The sequence below is a fragment of the Lithobates pipiens genome, unplaced genomic scaffold (genome assembly GCF_037356315.1).
Source record: "Lithobates pipiens isolate NorthernLeopardFrog02 unplaced genomic scaffold, aLitPip1_a1.2 Scaffold_35, whole genome shotgun sequence".
In the NCBI taxonomy this organism is placed as follows: domain Eukaryota; kingdom Metazoa; phylum Chordata; class Amphibia; order Anura; family Ranidae; genus Lithobates; species Lithobates pipiens.
The window spans coordinates 11,213,419-11,233,895 of record NW_027507811.1 but is presented as its reverse complement, the minus strand read 5'-3'; the positions used below and the strand labels follow the sequence as shown (position 1 = coordinate 11,233,895).

The following is a 20,477-nucleotide window of genomic DNA, read 5'->3' as shown; positions in this document are numbered from 1 at the left end:
CACGAATAGGGTTCTCAAGAAATTTGGAATGGATGGAGAAAATGGGCTAAGTGTAGAAGGTTGGGAGAATATAAAGAGAGACAGACAGGGGGAGGTCCTGCAGAACAGATGGGTATCACAAATACAATGTTTAATTAAGGTTTCCAACAGGGCTAAAGAGGAGGGATGGAAGTATTGTCATGAACAGGGTGGATGGGACATGAAGGTCCGACGCAAGAGTCTCCCTTCTGCTCCCGAGGATGGAGTAAAAACGGAAGGTACTCCACCTCCTTATACCACTACCACACCAGGTAGCGAAAGACCAAAACTTTATCCTTCCTTAAGAGGAAGAGGATGGGTATGCCGAGTATGCGGTACCCAGAATACAGACTGGGCACAGGAATGTGTACATTGCGGAGCTCAAAGACCAGAGTCCGTAGCTCCAGTCCACAGTCGGACTAGGGTAATACAAGTAAATAATCCAAATGCGGGTCAAGCAGGACAGCCACCTACAGTGACTCAACAAGTCGTTCTGAGGACATGGGCACCTTGGTCGGCTGACACTCTTATGGCATTAATACAGAATGCTCCTGATCCCGTAGCAAAACCTGCCGCATTCTGTAGATTCGTGACACAATTACTAGACACACATGAAGCAACTTGGCAAGATGGGGAAGATTTGTGTAGACATAAAATGACACTAACAATGTTTAATCAATTTATGAATGAAATTGCTCCACATAGACCACAAGGGGATCCAGCGACAAATCCACCAGGAGTACACCCCCGTCATATAGACTCTAGACTCCTGTTTATTAATCAGTTACGAGAATTTTGCCAAAGGAAACAGCAGGAAAGGGGTTCGACAGCGCCCATAAAACAGGCCCCAGGTCAGACTGTTACAGAATTTTACCTCAACATGGAAAGCATGATGGCTGACGAAGGTCTAGATTTAGCCTTACCCGTCACCATTAGGGCTTTCAATTGACAGTTTATGGAAGGACTAGTACCCCAAATAGGTGACAAACTGAAGGCATGTACTCCCGAATGGAGAGCCATACGGGACAGAGGAACATTGTTGCAGAAAGCACAAGGCATAGAGGCTGATTTAGCAGAAGCTAAACCCAGAAGGACACCGGGAGTTAACACTGTTGCCCGGGTCAATGAAGGAGGGAATTCCTCCCGTAAACCTCTTACCTGTTATTACTGCAACAAGGTGGGACATATAAAAAGAGACTGTAGGAAAAGAATAAAAGACGAACAGGAAGGAAACACGGACAGAGACACGAGGGACTACAGACAGAGGCGTACCAAAGATAGGGACGATCCGACCGCATGACTTGCCCCAGTCCTAGCTGAATCAGAGAATAAAATGCTCCACATGTTGATGAAGGTGGAAGGTAAACATATTCCTTGTTTAGTTGACACAGGAGCATCACGCAGCTTATTATCTGATTCAGTAGTCCCTCCACACATGACATCCCGTGACACCATACCCATAAGTGGTTATGACGGTCTTTTGTCCGATGCCCCACTGACTAAACCTTTAAAAGTAAAAATAGGGAATCACATGTTTTTGTCATGCTTTTTGATTTCCAGAGGAGCCCCTACTAATTTATTAGGAGCAGATATTCTTCAGAAAATAGGAGCAAACATTACTTATCATCCAGATGGTATGGTCACCTTAGCAATAGGAGATGACCCAGAGGGTATAGAAATCTGTAATAAAATACAATGTTTGGAAGTAGAACCAGAACTGTCCAATACACCCTCGCCGGAAATAGATCAAATTCTGTCTAGCCTTCCGGAAGGGCTATGGGAAACACATCCAGCAGACGTTGGGCTTTTGCTACTCGCAAGTTTGGTACCAGTAATGGGAGTAGTGGGTGATGAACGAGGTGATCACCTACTAGAAGCTAGTATGCACCCCAGATATCCCCTCAGATATCGTAGCAAGAGAGAAATATTCTTAGAGCAGGACATGGCATGGGCTTGGTTCCCGTCCTGGACAGGATGGGGTATAGACTTAATGAAGCGACTAAATAACTATACTGGAATAATTAATGATATTTTGGAGAAAAACTCTGATGACATTACTAAGTTAAATCTAGAGACCAGAGCCATCACAAAACAAATAGAATTACATGAGTTAGCGATTGAAAGTATGAGTGCAGCATTAACAGGACTCTGTGAGGCTACAGAAGACTATGAATGTTGTACTTGGATACATAACACCAGCATCGAGATACCCGACTATTATGACATCATTGCACGACACCGCACGGAAGTAAAGGATCTACAGGAGAAGGCCCGTAATATTGGCCGTGACTGGGATCCGTTTGGTGGAACTTTTAGCTTCTCAGGGTTATTCTCTTGGCTTAAGAAGGCAGCGATGACAATTATAGTGGTGCTTTTATTTGTATTTCTTCTTTATGCGTGTTTTAAACTGCTCATGTGCTTTTGCAAGAAAGCCAAGGTAAATGCTGTAGAAAAGATGGAACTTTTGTAAGTTGATAAGTTGGATAAGATAGGTGGATTTGGTTCCTTGACATCACCCATCTGTCAGAAAAGCCACTCTTCCTGAATTTTAGATGTTGGTACTATCCAGGGGGATGGGTGTATACCCCTCTGACAACTCGCGGTCAGGGAGAGTACTTTGGACATAGGCCGACTAGAACTTGTTCAGGTGGACCCAGGGTAAGAGGGAAGGGTGATGTCAAAGGGGGAAAATGTGAGGATCAAGGTATAAGAATAAAAATGGTTGACAGTATGTTTCACTAAATGCTTATCTCGTCTGTTTTCAGTTGTTTTAAAGACATCATTCTTAAAGGCCGGATGGGTGCAGTCACGTACACACAAAGAGGAAGCCATGTCGTAAGGGTCAACTGCTGCATCAGCTCTAAAAGCAGAAGACACTTAGAAATTGCCTTTTATAGAAGTTGTTTTGTTTCAACATTTTTAACGCCTGTCTTTTTTAGTGTATAAAAAGAGCTGTGTGATAATAAAGGACCTCAGAGTGAGTGAGTGCGACCGTCTGAGCAGACATACTGAGAACTCTTTCCGTGTCTCCTTGCTTAGATAAGACTCTAATAATAATTGGGAAACGGTAACATAACTTATGAATAGGTGACTTGCAGTAGTCACACCTAACAGTACGTAGTAGAACGGGGTGCTATATTGTAGGTAGGTTGATCCAGGGAGAAATCTGATTGCCGCTCGAGGGATCAGGAAGGAATTTTTTCCCCTGCTGTAGCTGATTGGAGCATGCTCTGCGGGGGTTTTTTTCCTTCCTCTGGATCAGCTGTGGGGATAGCATTGGGTGTGTCGGGTTGTGCAATGTTGTTTGTCTAAATTGTTGATTTTGTCGTGGGCTGGGTGGACTTTTGTCTTTTCAACCTAGCTAACTACGCATCCTAGCATAACTTCTTGCAATCGTAGCAAGCACGCAACTTGGCATAACTTATTCAGTCTTTGCAGGTCATACTGCTCACAGCCCTGTGTCCGGACGTCTGCGACACCACCGAGTCCAGCCACCACAAACACATCTCCAGTGACGTTAACTCCCTTGCTATCATTGTAAGCACACATTTAAGCGCAACACTTGCTATCACGGCTAGGCGCGCAACTCAGCATAACTTGTGATCGTTGCAAGCACTTTTGTTGGCACTCAGCCACACATCATTTTCAGCGGTACTCATTTGGCCACTTGGCCCCAGTGACATTTTTCATACGCCACTCGCCATTCGTGACGCTCATTCCTCCCTTTGGGCAGTTGAGTTCAGCTTCCGTTCTACACCAGAGGTCGAGTTGCCACACGCAGCTGGCTTCTTCTCATAACACTGTCAGGCTATATCTAGCCAGCATCCGTCATTTCTATCCTTACAGGACCCCGGTGAGCCGTCTGTTGATGGCCCAAGATCCCCTCTAACTGGTATCCAGAAACATCAGCCCGTAGCTAATGCTAGACGCTTGCCCATCACAACTGCCATCTTTAGGGACATGTAGAACATCCTCGCACGCCAGTTTCCCCCTTGACAAGCTGACCCTATCAGGTCAGTTTTTCAAGCACTTCACCCACACACAGGGGTATACCTAGAAGCAGCTTCAGTCTGTTTCGAGTATGCTCAGTTCTGCAATATGGTCGTTCCCCAGGGTTGATCTTTATGTCATGCATCCTCGTCTTCCCCTCCCAGATTCAGGGCCCCTGTCAGACCCTTAATCTGGATGCCACGGATCTTTCAATATCAGAGGTTCCGTACTACGTAGATCGGTATATCATGTTCATACCGTCTATCTCGCCCCTATCACCCCAGCTAGTGACAGATGTAGCGACCATCACAGGCTTCGCTGCAATTTTTGGCCACCATCAGGCAACCAGCAGAGATCATTGCAAAGATAGGTCTAAATCCCTAGCAGTCATGTCCTTCCTGCGTAGGCTGGTACAGCTGTCGTTATAAATTCAGTTTAAAGTTGACTATACATTGTTCCTGGCCTAGAGCAATCTCGCAGCAGAGGCGCTGTCGTGTTTGACTGGAGCCGATCCAGTGTCAGCCATTGTCCTTCGTCAGTCTCACCTAAACCCCGGTTTAGTACAATATCTACAAACAGCGACCAAGCTCGTAAACGTCTCACTTTTCGCAACATGCTCAACCTACCAGACGGCCTGGAGGGCCTTCAGAAATTCCGGACACACCACTCCTGTGAAACTTCCAACATCAGGCAGTTACTGGCCTTTTCCTCATACTGTCATACCCAGCTGGCCTATCCCATAACACTGTTCGGCTATACCTAGCCGGCATGCAACATTTCTTGTCCTTGCCGGACCCCGCAAACCTTCTTTATTCATGTCCCACGCTGGTTGAACCGTGCTTCGTGAAGTCCAGGAAATCCAACCGATGGTCGGTGCCAAATGCTTACCCAAACGGGTGACATCCTTAAGGGTATACCGCCCATCCTGACTACCTCTTCGTTTGGTCTCTCCCCTAGCATGGTCCTACAAGCAGCCAGGTGTTGGCCTACTACAGGTCCCTGTGACCTGGAAAGTTCACCTGCGGTAATCCAGCAGGCCGAGAGCTATGTAGACGCTACTTAGCCTGATACAAAGATCACTTCGTACTTCACCTAGCGGTTTCAAAGAGCAGCAGGTAAGCTCCAGCGTAGACATCCACTTTACAGAATCGGTAATAGCGGGTGTCCAGTTGCCACACTCAATCAACTGTCGACGCTACTCCCCCAACAGTCGGACTCCAGTCCCCTTCTTTCTTTCTTGTCAAAGCCCTTGAGTACTGGTCAGTTTATGAAACACATCAGGGTACTTCTACGCAACTTTCACCTGAAATCCTATCCGGTACTCTCGTCACTCCTTCCGCACTGGGGCAGCCTCAGCAGCAGCCCGTCACGGGGCCCCAGACAATGTCATTGAATATCTAGGCAGGTAGGAGTCTGCCTGCTTCACCCAGTACAGCCACAATCCTCAAGTGGAAATGGCTCAGGCATCTATTAAACTCACTCAGTGATCTAACTCAATCAATAAAGAGCTATTCCCTACCAGAATGTTTTTGCCCCCTTATTTTGGTATACCGTACGTTAGACCAAGGCACACTTTCAGGTCTATTTCAAGTGGTAAGTTTATGTTAACCCTGTTTGTCATCCTTATCCGTACCGGACATAGGGCTCTGAACCATAAATAAGAAGGCCAGTATGGTGGCCTGAAATTATGGGAGGAGCCCGGAGGGGTATTTAACCAGCCCGTTCGGCTGTGTTCCTTGTCGGTTCCTGTGCGCGATACCCACCCTCCCATCCCCTTTTTAGGGCATTTCTCAAAGCATCATACTCCTCACGAGAGTACTCATTTCACTTCATTTAATCTTCATTTCATTAATCCTCATTTGTTATCTAGGGTATGCCCCCTTATTTTGGTATACCGTACGTTAGACCAAGGCACACTTTCAGGTCTATTTCAAGTGGTAAGTTTATGTTAACCCTGTTTGTCATCCTTATCCGTACCGGACATAGGGCTCTGAACCATAAATATTTCTCTCCCCCTTGGTGGGAGTGGAGGTGACCCCCATCTATAAGGATATACAGTACATATATAGATCACAAGGTCGTGTTTGTACTTCGAGACACTGCATTTCCTCTGAGCTCCACAAGGTGGTGATCTCACTTCTACCTAGACAGGAAGTGATGTCAGGTACAGACAGGAAGTTCCGGGTTAGAGGTGAGTCCGGAGGAAGTAGAGAGGAGACATTGCTGGAAATGGCAGAAAAGGAGGTAATAAGATCTTATTTTATATCTACATCCAGTAACCCCCCCCCCGTCATGTCTAAGGATGAGCTCAGGCGTGTTTGCATTGATCATGTGCAGAGCCCGCCAGGAAGTTGGCGCTAATCACAGGCAGTGAGACATTGCCCCGAAGTGCGGCTGCAGAGATCTGCAAATGTCTCACTGCCTGTGATTAGCGCAGCGCTGCGCCAACTTCTTGGCGGGCTCTGCACGTGGTCCATGCCAACACGCCTGAGTTCATCCCTAGTCATGTCCGTCCTCTTCCTCCATAGTCACTGTGACGTCTTTTATCTCCAGCAGATGATGATACACACATATATAGTGTGGAGACCTAGATTAACCCCTTCAGGGGCAGAACATTCCCCCATTTACCATGGCGGAACATTTCCTTTATTTTTTAGTTAAATTCTAATAATATGTTCCTTCAAACAAACAGCACTGACAATAAATAGACAAGACAATGACCATCCTGACCATACATAGCCTACAACGGGCAATTATTACACAACACAGGCAGATTAAGCCATTCAGGATCAGAACGTTCCCCCAGTTACGGGGCCGGAACATTGTCTTCATTTTGTTGGTGTGTCACCTTTCCCACCAATCACCTTCTCACCTCATCAGTCTATACTAACGGATTATATGACTTTTATTAGTAGTGGGGGATGGGGGGGATTGGAATATGTATGTCTTTATTTTAGAAGATTCAAATAGGAAGAAAGATGGAAAATTGAATTTGTAGAAAGAATGTCATATTGAACCAAGTCTCAGATATTCATTCACACCATCCCTCACCATGATCAGGTAGATGGGTAACAATCACCGAGAGGATTTATACACAAACAAGTAATGTTTTATTATATATTCAGAGTGGAAACATCGGGGATGATAATATTGTTGTTAAATAAGAGTAAAAAGAGGAGGGTGAGGAGTATGGTGTGATGAAGCAGCTTTCTGAAGGACTTCATGATGGAGCAATCAAGTAACAGAAACCCACCAGAGAGATGTCCCCGTCCTCTGTATTCCTGGGATTCCACACAGGAAGGTCACACCATCCCCCACCATCATCAGGTAGATGAGGAACAATCACTGGTAGTTATACATTATGCACAAGCATGTGTGTTACAATAAATGTTTTATAATATATTGCAGATTGGAAACCTCGGGGATGATAATATTTTTGTCAAAGAAGAGTATAAAGAGGAGGATGAGGAGTATGGGGTTATGGAGGAGTTTTCAGAAGGACACAAGGATATTATGAAGCCGCCTAATACCAGAAACCCACCAGAGAGATGTCCCCGTCCTCTGTATTCCCGGGATTCCACACAGGAAGATCACACCATCCCCCACTGTTACAAGGTTGGTGGGACGGAGAATCTAGAACATTCACTTACAGGGACAATGTGGGGATTTTTTATGTGATGTCACAATATTAAAGCTCTTATTTTACAGATGATTTTCTCTCTCATTTTCTTGGTTTAGAGTGGAGATCCAATCGATATAGAATTTGAGGTGAAATCAGAAGAAGAAGAAGAGAGGTATGTGAGGGATGATCAGCAGTCTATGGAGGAGGATGGAATAACGGGGACATTTATAGAGGAGGACACTCCTACAGAGATCAGCACAGGTGGGTCTTTAACACTAAATACATTCCTCCACCCATACTGCTCACTGATTGGTCCGGAGTAAGGCGGGGGCTGAGTGATATCAGCCTGTAATCCCCTGGTCACTTTCCTGAGCTGTGTTTCCCGTCCTGTATTCCTGGATTTCTCTCCAATAATCTTCCTTCTCTGTGCTGCCGACACAATTTATGTCTCTAGACTGGATTTATGGAGATTCTGGGGATCAGCAAAATGTTGATTTTCACCATAGGCATTGCTCAACCTAGGCACCAGTGGTATGTGTCTTGGGTCTTCTGCCCCATGCCCAGGTCTAGCAAGATCTCTGACAAGACAATTCTCCGGGGTTACTTGCTCTGTTATTTGCTGGCTGTGCCGGGTGGAGGGATATATCTGTATAGTCTCAGACCCAAGTCACTGAGTGCAGTCTCAGGAGATGGGAGGAGCGGTGTGGGACCTCTGCAACTTGTCTCATGAAAACATTTCATCTTCCACTGATTACTGAACACCAATATTATGAATCCTGACCCTTCACTATATACTCTATATTGTACATTACATAATTCTGATACTAATATATAATATGTATTCTCTTTTGTTACACCCATTTCCTACCAGCTGGACATTTTATATCGGATGATGTGATTGGAGGACAGACTTTTACATGATGATAATAATGTGATAACATCCTCCAACTTTGGAGCCTTAAACAGAAAGTGATAATGGGGGAGGAGTCAATAACCCAATGATGGGGGTCTTCAGGATCAGTCCAGTCTTCATCTTGGTTGTTCTCCCCCCATCCTCACTCTCTGACCTCTGGTGGGGCTCAGCCCCGCTGGTATTCATGACTAAATCATGGACTAAATAAGGAAGTGCAGGACTTCTTGTGTTGGGAAGATGGCAATGAGTGATAGAGGGGGAGGGGACACTCGTCCTATAATCCCCTCATCACTGTCACTCCTATAGAAGACAGTTCTCGTTGTTTCCTCCCTCTCTGACTAAGGTCCATGAATAAAGAAATGATCTGGTAGGAGATCAGAGGACCCATTTACTAGTTACCTTGAGGGGGGAATTGTAAGATCCTCAGAGACAAAGCTGCCTGATGTGGGCGGAGTCCTGGTTTAGGGGAAACAATCAGCTCATGTCTATAATAATCTTTGTATTTCTATTTTAGTAGATGGACGGGAGATGAGGAAAACCTCAGAGGATTGTCTCACTTTGTCTCCAGACTGTAAAGTAGAAGATGAGGACATCACACAGTATAGTCCAGGAGAAAACCCGACTACCGTATACGTACCGTATTCGTATTCCTCTTATCCCGAGGAACCTCAGACTGTGCGGGACGGTGCCGGACCATCGTATTCCTCTTATCCTGAGGAACCTCAGACTGTGCGGGACGGTGCCGGACCATCGTATTCCTCTTATCCTGAGGAACCTCAGACTGTGCGGGACGGTGCCGGACCATCGTATTCCTCTTATCCCGAGGAACCTCAGACTGTGCGGGACGGTGCCGTCCTTCCAACAGATAAAAGGTTTTGCTGTACTGAGTGCGGGAAGCATTTTAATTCTAAGTCTAGTTTTGATATGCATAAAAAATTTCATACAGGCGAGAAGCCACATTTCTGTTCTGAGTGCAGGAAGTTTTTTTCAGCAAAGTCGCTTCTTCTCAGACATCAGAGGTCTCATACGGGTGAGAAGCCGTATTCCTGTCCTGAGTGCGGGAAATGTTTTTCAGTGAAGTCGCATCTTGATACACATCAGAGGTTGCACACAGGTGAGAAGCCGTATTCCTGTCCTGAGTGTGGGAAATGTTTTGTACAGAATTCAGAACTTGTCACACATCAGAGGTCTCACACAGGTGAGAAGCCGTATTCCTGTTCTGAGTGCGGGAAATGTTTTTCAAGTAAGTCGAATCTTCTCAGACATCAGAGGTCTCACACGGGTGAGAAGCCGTATTCCTGTCCTGAGTGCGGGAAATGTTTTTCATTGAAGTCGCATCTTGATAGACATCAGAGGTCTCACACGGGTGAGAAGCCGTATTCCTGTCCTGAGTGTGGGAAATGTTTTTCATTGAAGTCGCATCTTGATACACATCAGAGGTTGCACACGGGTGAGAAGCCACATTCCTGTTCTGAGTGCGGAAAATGTTTATCAGCTCAGTCGAATCTTCTTAGACATCAGAGGTCGCACACGGGTGAGAAGCCGTATTCCTGTCCTGAGTGCGGGAAATGTTTTTCAGATAAGTCCAGTTTTTCCTATCATCAGAGATCACACACGGGTGAGAAGCCGTATTCCTGTCCTGAGTGTGGGAAATGTTTTTCAGTGAAGTCGCATCTTGACAGACATCAGATGTTGCATACGGGTGAGAAGCCGTATTCCTGTCCTGAGTGCGGGAAATGTTTTGTACAGAAATCAGATCTTGTCACACATCAGAGGTCTCACACGGGTGAGAAGCCACATTCCTGTTCTGAGTGCGGGAAATGTTTTTCAGATAAGTCGAATTTCCTCAGACATCAGATGCTGCACACGGGTGAGAAGCCGTATTCCTGTCCTGAGTGCAGGAAATGTTTTTCAGATAAGTCCAGTCTTTCCTATCATCAGAGATCACACACGGGTGAGAAGCCGCATTCCTGTCCTGAGTGCGGGAAATGTTTTTTAGTCAAGTCGCTTCTTCTCAGACATCAGAGGTCTCACACGGGCGAGAAGCCGTATTCCTGTCCTGAGTGCGGAAAATGTTTTTCACAGAAGTCCAATCTTGACACACATCAGAGATCTCACACGGGCGAGAAGCCGTATTCCTGTCCTGAGTGCGGAAAATGTTTTTCACAGAAGTCCAGTCTTGACACACATCAGAGATTTCACACGGGGGAGAAGCCGTATCCTTGTCCTGAGTGCGGGAAATGTTTTTCAGATAAGTCCAGTCTTTACAAACATCAGAGATCTCACGCGGGGTGGGTGGGGGGGGAGTAGTATTCTTGTCCTGAGTGTGGGAAATGTTTTTCAGTTTACAAACAAGATATTTGGGGGGGGGGGGGCTCACCCTAAAAAATGCATAAAGATGGGGCTGCCATAAGACCATACAACAGAACAAAAATATTACAGCGCACACATGCAAAACTGACATTTACGGCCAGCAAGGCTTTTTTTAAAACACCTAGGCATTTTCAAAAAAACATTATCAAAAAATATGGGGATTTGGTCACACCGTATTGTTATACGTTGCTTAAGCCCACTTACTGCCACAAAGTACCCCATGATTAGTGGGTCCCACGCTATCCATAGATCCGGAGGTCCTGCTTCTCTGAACCATGGGAGCTATACTCCTCTATATGGGAGAACATGAGGTCGCCACTCATTCCGACAACAAAATCCGTCGGATTCTGTCCGAAACTGGTGTTGCATACACACGGTCGGACAAAGTTGTCGGAAAATCCGATCGTTCAGAAGGTGATGACGTCATTTAGTTACGACGGGACTACGTTCAGGCTAGTAGCCAATAGCTTTGGTCTAGGAATTTAATCTGAGCATGCGTGGCACTTTGTTCCGATCGGAATTCTCTACAAACGATCGGATCATGTTGTCGGAAAATTTTATAGCCCTGCTCTAAAACTTTGTCGGACGGATATTCCGGCGGAAACAGTCCGATGGAGCCCACACACGGTCGGATTATCCGACAACACGGTCCGATCGGATATTTTCCGTCGGAATGTCCGACCGTGTGTGTACAAGGGCTAAGTGAAAATGTCCAAATTGGGCCCAATGTGTCCATATTTTTTGTGGCCGCCATTATTTTCCAGCACTGCCTTAACCCTCTTGGGGATGGAGTTCACCAGAGTTGTATACTAAGCAGGATTGTTTATACTGAATAAAGAAATTACCGTATTTATTGGCGTATAACACGCATTTTTTTTCCCCCTTAAAATCAGGGGAAAATCGTGGGTGCGTGTTTTATACGCCGATACCCCGCTGACTTTGAGTGGAGGAGCGAGCGGCGCCGATATATATTCATGCATAGCCGAGTGTACTCGACTAGTCTCGGCTCCGCTCACAGTCACGCCCAGTCCCGCCATTGGACCTGTGTTATTTCCATCCTAAGGAAACTTAGGAGCAGGACTGGGTGGGAATGCGAGAGGAGACGAGAGCTGCCGAGAGGCGCCGGCGCCATTTTTAAACTGGAAGGCTACACTGACAAGGCTGCAAATGGCCACTGATAAGGCTGCATTGATGGGCATTTAAATGTAAGTTTTTTTTTCCCCTTAAAGAGGAAGTAAACCCTGATGGGTTTACTTCCTCATTTGTTTCCCTGCAAAGGCAAAGCATAATGGACTACTATGCATCGCATAGCAGCCCATTATGTGTCACTTACCTGACACAGGAGCCAGCGATGTCCCCCGATTTCCTCGCCGGCTCGAAGCGTCCATCTTTCTTCCCGGGGTCACGGACTCCGGCTCTGTGACTGGCCGGAGTCGCGTGACGTCACTCCCGCGTGGAAGTCGCCAGTCACGGCATGTCGTTTTAATAAAAAACGGCACGCCGTGACCCTTCTAAAGTGCACATGCGCTGCGTACATCGGCGCATGCGCAGAGGGAATCCTCGTACGGGGGAATTGTAAATTCCATGTAGGTTTAGGACAGGAATCTGCAATTAGTGGACCTCCAGCTGTTGCAAAACTACAAGTCCCATCATGCCTCGGCCTCTGGGTGTCATGCTTGTGGCTGTCAGAGTCTTGTTATGCTTCATGGGAATTGTAGTTCTGCAACAGCTGGAGGTCCGCTAATTGCATATCCCTGGTTTAGGAGATATTTGTAGCACCTACAGTTGAGCCTTAATCTAGGCTTACCTGTAGGATAAAGTGTGTTGTAAGGGTTTACAACCACTTTAAACTTCCCTCCTAAAAGTTTTTTTTTTTTCCTTAAAATTCCCTCCGAAACTTGGGTTGCGTGTTATACACCGATAAATACGGTATTTACAATAATAAAGTTGAATACATTTATTTGTGTTTTTCATTATGATAATAAACACAATGTATTTTTATTTTTTATATTATCTGTTTGATTTGTCTTCTTTTCATATTCAAAAACACCCTATGTTAAAGAGGAAGTAAACCCTGATGAGTTTACTTCCTCTTTCATTCCCTGCAAAGGCAAAGCATAATGGACTACTATGCATCGCATCGCATCGCATAGTAGTCCATTATGTGTCACTTACCTGACACAGGAGCCAGCGATGTCACCGCTGTCCCCTGTAGTTCCGAGCGTCCATCTTCTTGTAGGGTCTCGCTGCTCCGGCGCTGTGATTCGCCGGAGCAGCGATGACGTCACTCCCACGCATGCGCACGGGAGCCGAGACGCGCGGCATCTTCGTCATCGACGATGCCCCGCTCAGTGCGCCTGCGCGCCGCTGTCTACGGCGCATGCGCCGTAGATAGCGGTGGCTGTCTTCGGGCAAATATCTCCTAAACCGTATAGGTTTGGGAGATATTTCTTGGACCTACAGGTAAGCCTTAATCTAGTAGGTCAAAGTGGTTTGTAAGGGTTTACAACCACTTTAAGGTGCCTCGTGTTTGGTCTTATGAACAGATGATATCATGATCTACATGTCCCCCACTATTTGCACAACCCTAAGCCCTTGTACACACGGTCGGACATTTCCGACAACGAAATTTTGTTTTCAAAACTGGTGTCGCATACACACGGTCGGACAAAGTTGTCGGAAAATCCGATCGTTCGTAACGTGATGACGTTATTTAGTTACGACGGGACTACGTTCAGGCTAGTAAGACAACAGCTTTGGTCTAGGAATTTAATCTGAGCATGCGTGGCACTTTGTCCAATCGGAATTCTCTACAAAGTCCGATTGGATCATGCTGTTGGAAAAATTTTATATCCAGCTGTCAAACTTTGTTGGTCGGACATTCCGACGGAAACAGTCCGATGGAGCCCCACACACGGTCGGATTATCCGACAACACGGTCCGATCGGACATTTTCCATCGGAATGTCCGACCGTGTGTACAAGGGCTAATACTGAAGTGAAACAGCATAATGAAAAAACTAGACTGCCCATGTGATCATCATGTACGAAAATAAACACAAATCTCCTGTACCAAATAATTAATAGAAAACCAGGCTTAGAACTTGAACTCGGCAGATAAAAAAATAGTTATAAAACCCCCCTGCTTGTCTAATAGAGGGGGAGGGAAAATGATTTAAAAATTAAAGCAGGAGACCATGATAAAGGGAAACAGAAAAAAAACTTTACAGTAGATTCATTGATCACATATACAATTATATTCAATTGAAAATTTAAAAAAGATATAGATATATATTTTAAATAATGCGTAAAAATCCTTAAAAAAAAATGAATTTAGTACCGTATATATACTTGAGTATAAGTCGATCCGAATTTAAGCCGAGGACCTACTTTTACCACAAAAAACTGGGAAAACGCATTAAAAGGGGTATTTAGATTAACTGCGTCTAGTTTAAAATAGTTTATAATAATGTCCTGATCCAAGATATTGATCTCAGCGGTGCCTCCAAATGTAGCGCTATTCTTTCCACTCTGTGCGGCTCCTGAGATATGACGGCGCCTCCTGTAGAGTATTTAGGAGCAGAGTCTTCATAATCTGTGTGATCAGGACAGGATCTCTAACATGCGCAGTGCCTCCATTCAATTGGGGCTTGTGAATAGTAAGTGAAATCCCAACTGAGAAATGTATCTCCGCATAGACGGTAATCCACACAGCTTTGTATTTGAAAGTCCATGTATTGAGGAAATAACATTCACTGAACCGTCCAACATAAGGTATTTTCCGAACAGGAACATGAAATCATTAACAGTCTCTATGTATGTCTCAGAGAGGAGGAACTGCAGCACTTACACAGTCTGTTCTCTCTCAGCAAGAATCGGGTAGGCTGGATTGGGCCATCAAGATTTGAACAAAACCTATTTTATATGCCTTTGCAATGTTTTTTTTATTACAATGATATGTACCGTTTGCAACGATCTTAATTGTTATGTTCTCTTTTCATAAAATAAAAAATGTATGAAGTAAAGAATCCACTGTTCTCTTTCTTCCACATGCCTCTCTCCACCCACTTACCTCATCCTTGGTGAGAGAGAGAGCATAGCAGGCATATTGAAAAAGGGGCAAACAAACTCTGCATAACAGGAGTATACGCTTGGCAAATGGGCAAAGAAATTATCACATTGCTACAAGTGTATGAGGATATAGAGAACATACACACAGTGACAGCACAAGGCTGTGCTTGCATTACTAAATGTTTCTCGGGGCTGCAGTTCCTCTGAGCTCCACAAGGTGGCGATCTTCTCACTTCTACTCAGACAGGAAGTCTCTATGGAAGACAGGAAGTGATGTCGCGTACAGACAGGAAGTTTCAGATGAGAGGTGAGTCGGGAGGAAGTAGAGTGGAGACATTGTTCGCACTACGAGACGTTTCTCGGGGCTGCAGTTCCTCTAAGCTCTACAAGGTGGTGATCTCACTTCTACCCAGACAGGAAGTCTCTATGGAAGACAGGAAGTGGTGTCCTATACAGACAGGAAGTCTCTATGGAAGACAGGAAGTGATGTCATGTACAGGCAGGAAGTTCCAGATTAGAGGCGAGTCGGGAGGAAGTAGAGTGGAGACCTTGTTCACACTACGAGACGTTTCTCGGGGCTGCAGTTCCTCTAAGCTCTACAAGGTGGTGATCTTCTCACTTCTACATTCAGTGATTCGAATCATTTCACTGAACTGTTCCAAATGATTACACTCACTAGAATGAATCACTCTGCCCAAGTTTACTTCTCACTTCTACCCAGACAGGAAGTCTCTATGGAAGACAGGAAGTGATATCATATACAGACAGGAAGTTCTGGGTGAGAGGGGAGTCGGCAAGAAGTAGAGAGGAGACATTGTTGGGCCTGGCAGCAGAGGAGGTAATAAGATATTATTTTTATTATACAGGATTTGTATAGTGCAGACAGTTTACACAGCACTTTACAACATGAAGGGCAGACAGTACAGTTACAATACAATTCAATACAGGAGGAATTGGAGGGCCTGGCTGGTTAGCGCTTACAATCTAAGAATATTATATGTATATTTCACTCCACCTTGGTGGGAGTGCAGGTGACCCCATCTATGAGGATATACAGTACATACACAGCACAAGGCCGTGTTCATACTTCGAGACACTGCATTTCCTCTGAGCTCCACAAGGTGGGGATCTCGCGTCTACCTAGACAGGAAGTGATGTCAGGTACAGACAGAAAGTTCCGGGTTAGAGGTGAGTCCGGAGGAAGTAGAGAGGAGACATTTCTGGAAATGGCAGAAAAGGAGGTAATAAGATCTTATTTTATATCTACACCCAGTACCCCCCCCCCGTGATGTCCAAGGATGAGCTCAGGCGTGTTCGCATTGATCACGTGCAGAGCCTGCCAGGAAGTCGGCACTGCGTTGAGCTAATCATAGGCAGTGAGACATTACCCCGAAGTGCGGCTGCAGAGATCGGAAAATGTCTCACTGCCTGTGATTAGCGCAGTGCTGCGCCGACTTCCTGGCGGGCTCTGCACGTGTTCCATGCGAACATGCCTGTGCTCATCCCTAGTCATGTCTGTCCTCTTCCTCCATAGTCACTGTGACGTCTTTTATCTCCAGCAGATGATGATACACACATATATAGTGTGGAAACCTAGATTAACCCCTTCAGGGTCAGAACATTCCCCCATTTACCATGCCGGAACATTTCCTTTATTTTGTAGTTAAATTCTAGTAATATGTTCCTTCAAACAAACAGCACTGACAATAAATAGACAAGACAATGACCATCCTGACCATACATGGCCTACAACGGGCAATTATTACACCACACAAGCAGATTTACCCCTTCAGGACCAGAACGTTCCCCCAGTTACAGGGCCGGAACATTGTCTTCATTTTGTTGGTGTGTCACCTTTCCCACCAATCACCTTCTCACCTCATCAGTCTATACTAACGAATTATATGACTTTTATTAGTAGTGGGGGATGGGGGATGGTTGGAATATGTATGTCTTTATTTTAGAAGATTCAAATAGGAAGAAAGAGGAAAAATATAATTTGTAGAAAGAATGTCCTGACATTTTTATTCCATATTGATCCAAGTCTCAGATATTCAGTCACACCATCCCCCACCATGATCAGGTAGATGGGTAACAATCACCGAGAGGATTTATACACAAACATGTTTGTTACAATGAATGTTTTATTATATATTCAGAGTGGAAACATCAGAGATTGTAATATTGTTGTTAAAGCGGGAGTCCACCGGGACTCCGCGTTTTTTTTTTTTTTTTTTAAAAGCCAGCAGCTACAAATACTGCAGCTGCTGACTTTTAAATAGTGACACTTACCTGTCCAGCGCGCCCGCGATGTCGGCACCCGAAGCCGCTCGCTCGCTCGGCTGCCGGGTCCCGCTGCCATCTTGGGTATGGGAATCAGGAAATGGAGCCTTTCGGCTTCATTTCCCGGTTCCCTACTGCGCATGCGCGAGCCGCGCGGCGCAATCCGGACGGTCCCCGCTGCCTCTGGGAGCTGTGTGTTTCCCAGCAGGCAGCGGGGCACTTGCTGAAGGGGGCGGGCGCTTGCGGAACGGGGGCGTAACCTACGCTCGTTCCGCAGAGAGCTAGCCCGGAAGTGGGTGCAGTTACCTGGATTATCCAGGTAACTGCACCCCCCTCCCCCCTGAAAGGTGCCGATTGTGGCGCCGGAGGGGGGGAGGGATCAGATGAGCGGAGGTCCATTTTAGGGTGGACCTCCTCTTTAAATAAGAGTAAAAAGAGGAGGGTGAGGAGTGTGGTGTGATGAAGCAGCTTTCTGAAGGACTTCATGATGGAGCAGTTAAGTAACAGAAACCCAGCAGAGAGATGTCCCCGTCCTCTGTATTCCCGGGATTCCACACAGGAAGGTCACACCATCCCCCACCATCATCAGGTAGATGAGGAACAATTATGAATAGTTATGATTTATACACAATCATGTTTGTTTCAATAAATGTTTTATTATATATTCAGAGTGGAAATCTTCAGGATAATAATAGTGTTATTAAAGAAGAGTACAAGCAAGAGGACAAGGAATATGGTGTAATGAAGGAGCTTTCAGAAGGACACAAGGATATGATGGAGCCGCCTAATAACATAAAACCACCAGAGAGATGTCCCCGTCCTCTGTATTCCCGGGATTCCACACAGGAAGGTCACACCATCCCCCACCATCATCAGGTAGATGAGGAACAATCACTGGTAGTTATACATTATGCACAAGCATGTGTGTTACAATAAATGTTTTATAATATATTGCAGATTGGAAACCTCGGGGATGATAATTGTTTTGTCAAAGAAGAGTTTAAAAAGGAGGATGAGGAGTATGGGGTGATGGAGGAGTTTTCAGAAGGACACAAGGATATGATGGAGCCGCCTAATACCAGAAACCCACCAGAGAGATGTCCCCGTCCTCTGTATTCCCGGGATTCCACACAGGAAGATCACACCATCCCCCACCATCATCAGGTAGATGAGGAACAATCACTGATAGTATCATTAGGATCTGTACATTATCTGCATTGTTACCATTGATGTCATTTTTATTATATATTCAGAGTGGAAACCTGAGAGATTCTAATGTTGAGGTCAAAGAAGAGATAAAAGAGGAGGATGATGAGGATGGGGTGATGGAGGAAGGACACAAAGATCTGTACCAGGACACCATGGTGGACTCATCCAGCTACAGAAACCCACCAGAGAGATGTCCCCGTCCTCTGTATTCCCGGGATTCTATACAGGAAGGTCACACCATCCCCCACTGTTACAAGGTTGGTGGGACGGAGAATCTAGAACATTCACTTACAGAGACAATGTGTGGATTTTTTATGTGATGTCACAATATTAAAGCTCTTATCTTACAGATGATTTTCTCTCTCATTTTCTTGGTTTAGAGTGGAGATCCAATCGATATAGAATTTGAGGTGAAATCAGAAGAAGAAGAGAGGTATGTGAGGGATGATCAGCAGTCTATGGAGGAGGATGGAATAACGGGGACATTTATAGAGGAGGACACTCCTACAGAGATCAGCACAGGTGGGTCATTAACACTAAATCCATTCCTCCACCCATACTGCTCACTGATTGGTCCAGAGTAGGGCGGGGGCTGGGTGATATCAGCCTGTAATCCCCTGGTCACTTTCCTGAGCTGTGTTCCCCGTCCTGTATTACTGGATTTCTCTCCGATAATCTTCCTTCTCTGTGCTGCCGACACAATTTATGTCTCTAGACTGGATTTATGGAGATTCTGGGGATCAGCTGTGGGACCTCTGAAACTTGTCTCCAGTAAACATTTAAGCTTCCACTGATTTCTGAACACCAATATTATGAATTCTGACCCTTCACTATATCATTTATGTTGTACATTACATACTTCTGACCCCTGAACTATATACTCTATATTGTACATTACATCATTCTGATACTATATAGTCCTATCTGTTGTATCTTATACAATATGTTGTACATTACATAGTCCTGACTTCTCCCCTCCCCTCACTGCTATATATACACATAATATGTATTCTCCTTTGTTACACCCATTTCCTACCAGCTGGACATTTTATATCGGATGATGTGATTGGAGCACAGACTTTTACATGGTGATAATAATGTGATAACATCCTCCAAGTTTGGAGCCTTAAACAGAAAGTGATAATGGGGGAGGAGTCAATAACCCAATGATGGGGGGTCTTCAGGATCAGTCCAGTCTTCATCTTGGTTGTTCTCCCCCCATCCTCACTCTCTGACCTCTGGTGGGGCTCAGCCCCGCTGTTATTCATGACTAAATCATGAAATGGCGGCCATCTTATACACAACAAACAATATGATAGGGGTGAATGGGCTGAATAGTCTGCCTCTTTGATTCCCCCTTTTACCTTCCTTCTTTACCCAGTGGGAACTTGGTTCGTTTTTATTGCACCTTGAGCTCAGGGGATACTAAACAGTATCCATCACCGATTCCACTTCTGTTTACTTACGTCTCAAGAATATTTATTAAACACTGAAGATTTGAAACCTTATGAGCCCAATACACCTTTAAAGTGATTCCACTAAGCTCAAAATCTATATTTATATTTCTCTGCTCAACAATTACTTCCCTTTGTTTTCCCTTTTTTCCCTTCCCTTTCTTCTCTTCCCTTTTTTCTTTTTTTTTTCCCTTTGTGGAGAAATGGTTATGTAATCAATCGTACCAACTTCCCCAGCCTCCTTTGGATTTGGTGGTCTCTCTATATGGGACACGCTCTATGAAGGAATAACACTGTTATCAGCTCCTGAAGAAGCGTCATCACAGACGCGAAACATGTAGAGCACCAAAAATATATGTATTTGCTGACTGTATGGTTGATATCCTTGATCCTATATTTATATAGATATATATTTTGTCTTTTCCTTTTTGGAAATTTGAAATGGATTTTACTACTTTTGATAGGATGTCAATTAGGTCTTAAATGTGTAGTTATAAGGAGGAAACATTCCTTTTTTGTGTGTAAAAAGGAAATTGAACTCTTTA

General features: G+C 45.0%; 1 protein-coding gene across 1 annotated transcript in view; it reads left to right on the top strand.

The window, feature by feature from the left end:
- LOC143955485 (uncharacterized) overlaps positions 1-20,477 on the top strand; it is a 337,730-nt gene that overhangs the window by 121,251 nt on the left and 196,002 nt on the right. Inside the window, exons 5-6 of the mRNA XM_077465524.1 lie at positions 7,417-7,623; positions 18,859-19,000. Coding sequence (XP_077321650.1) covers positions 7,417-7,623; positions 18,859-19,000 — 349 coding nt within the window. The remainder of the gene's footprint in view (positions 1-7,416; positions 7,624-18,858; positions 19,001-20,477) is intronic.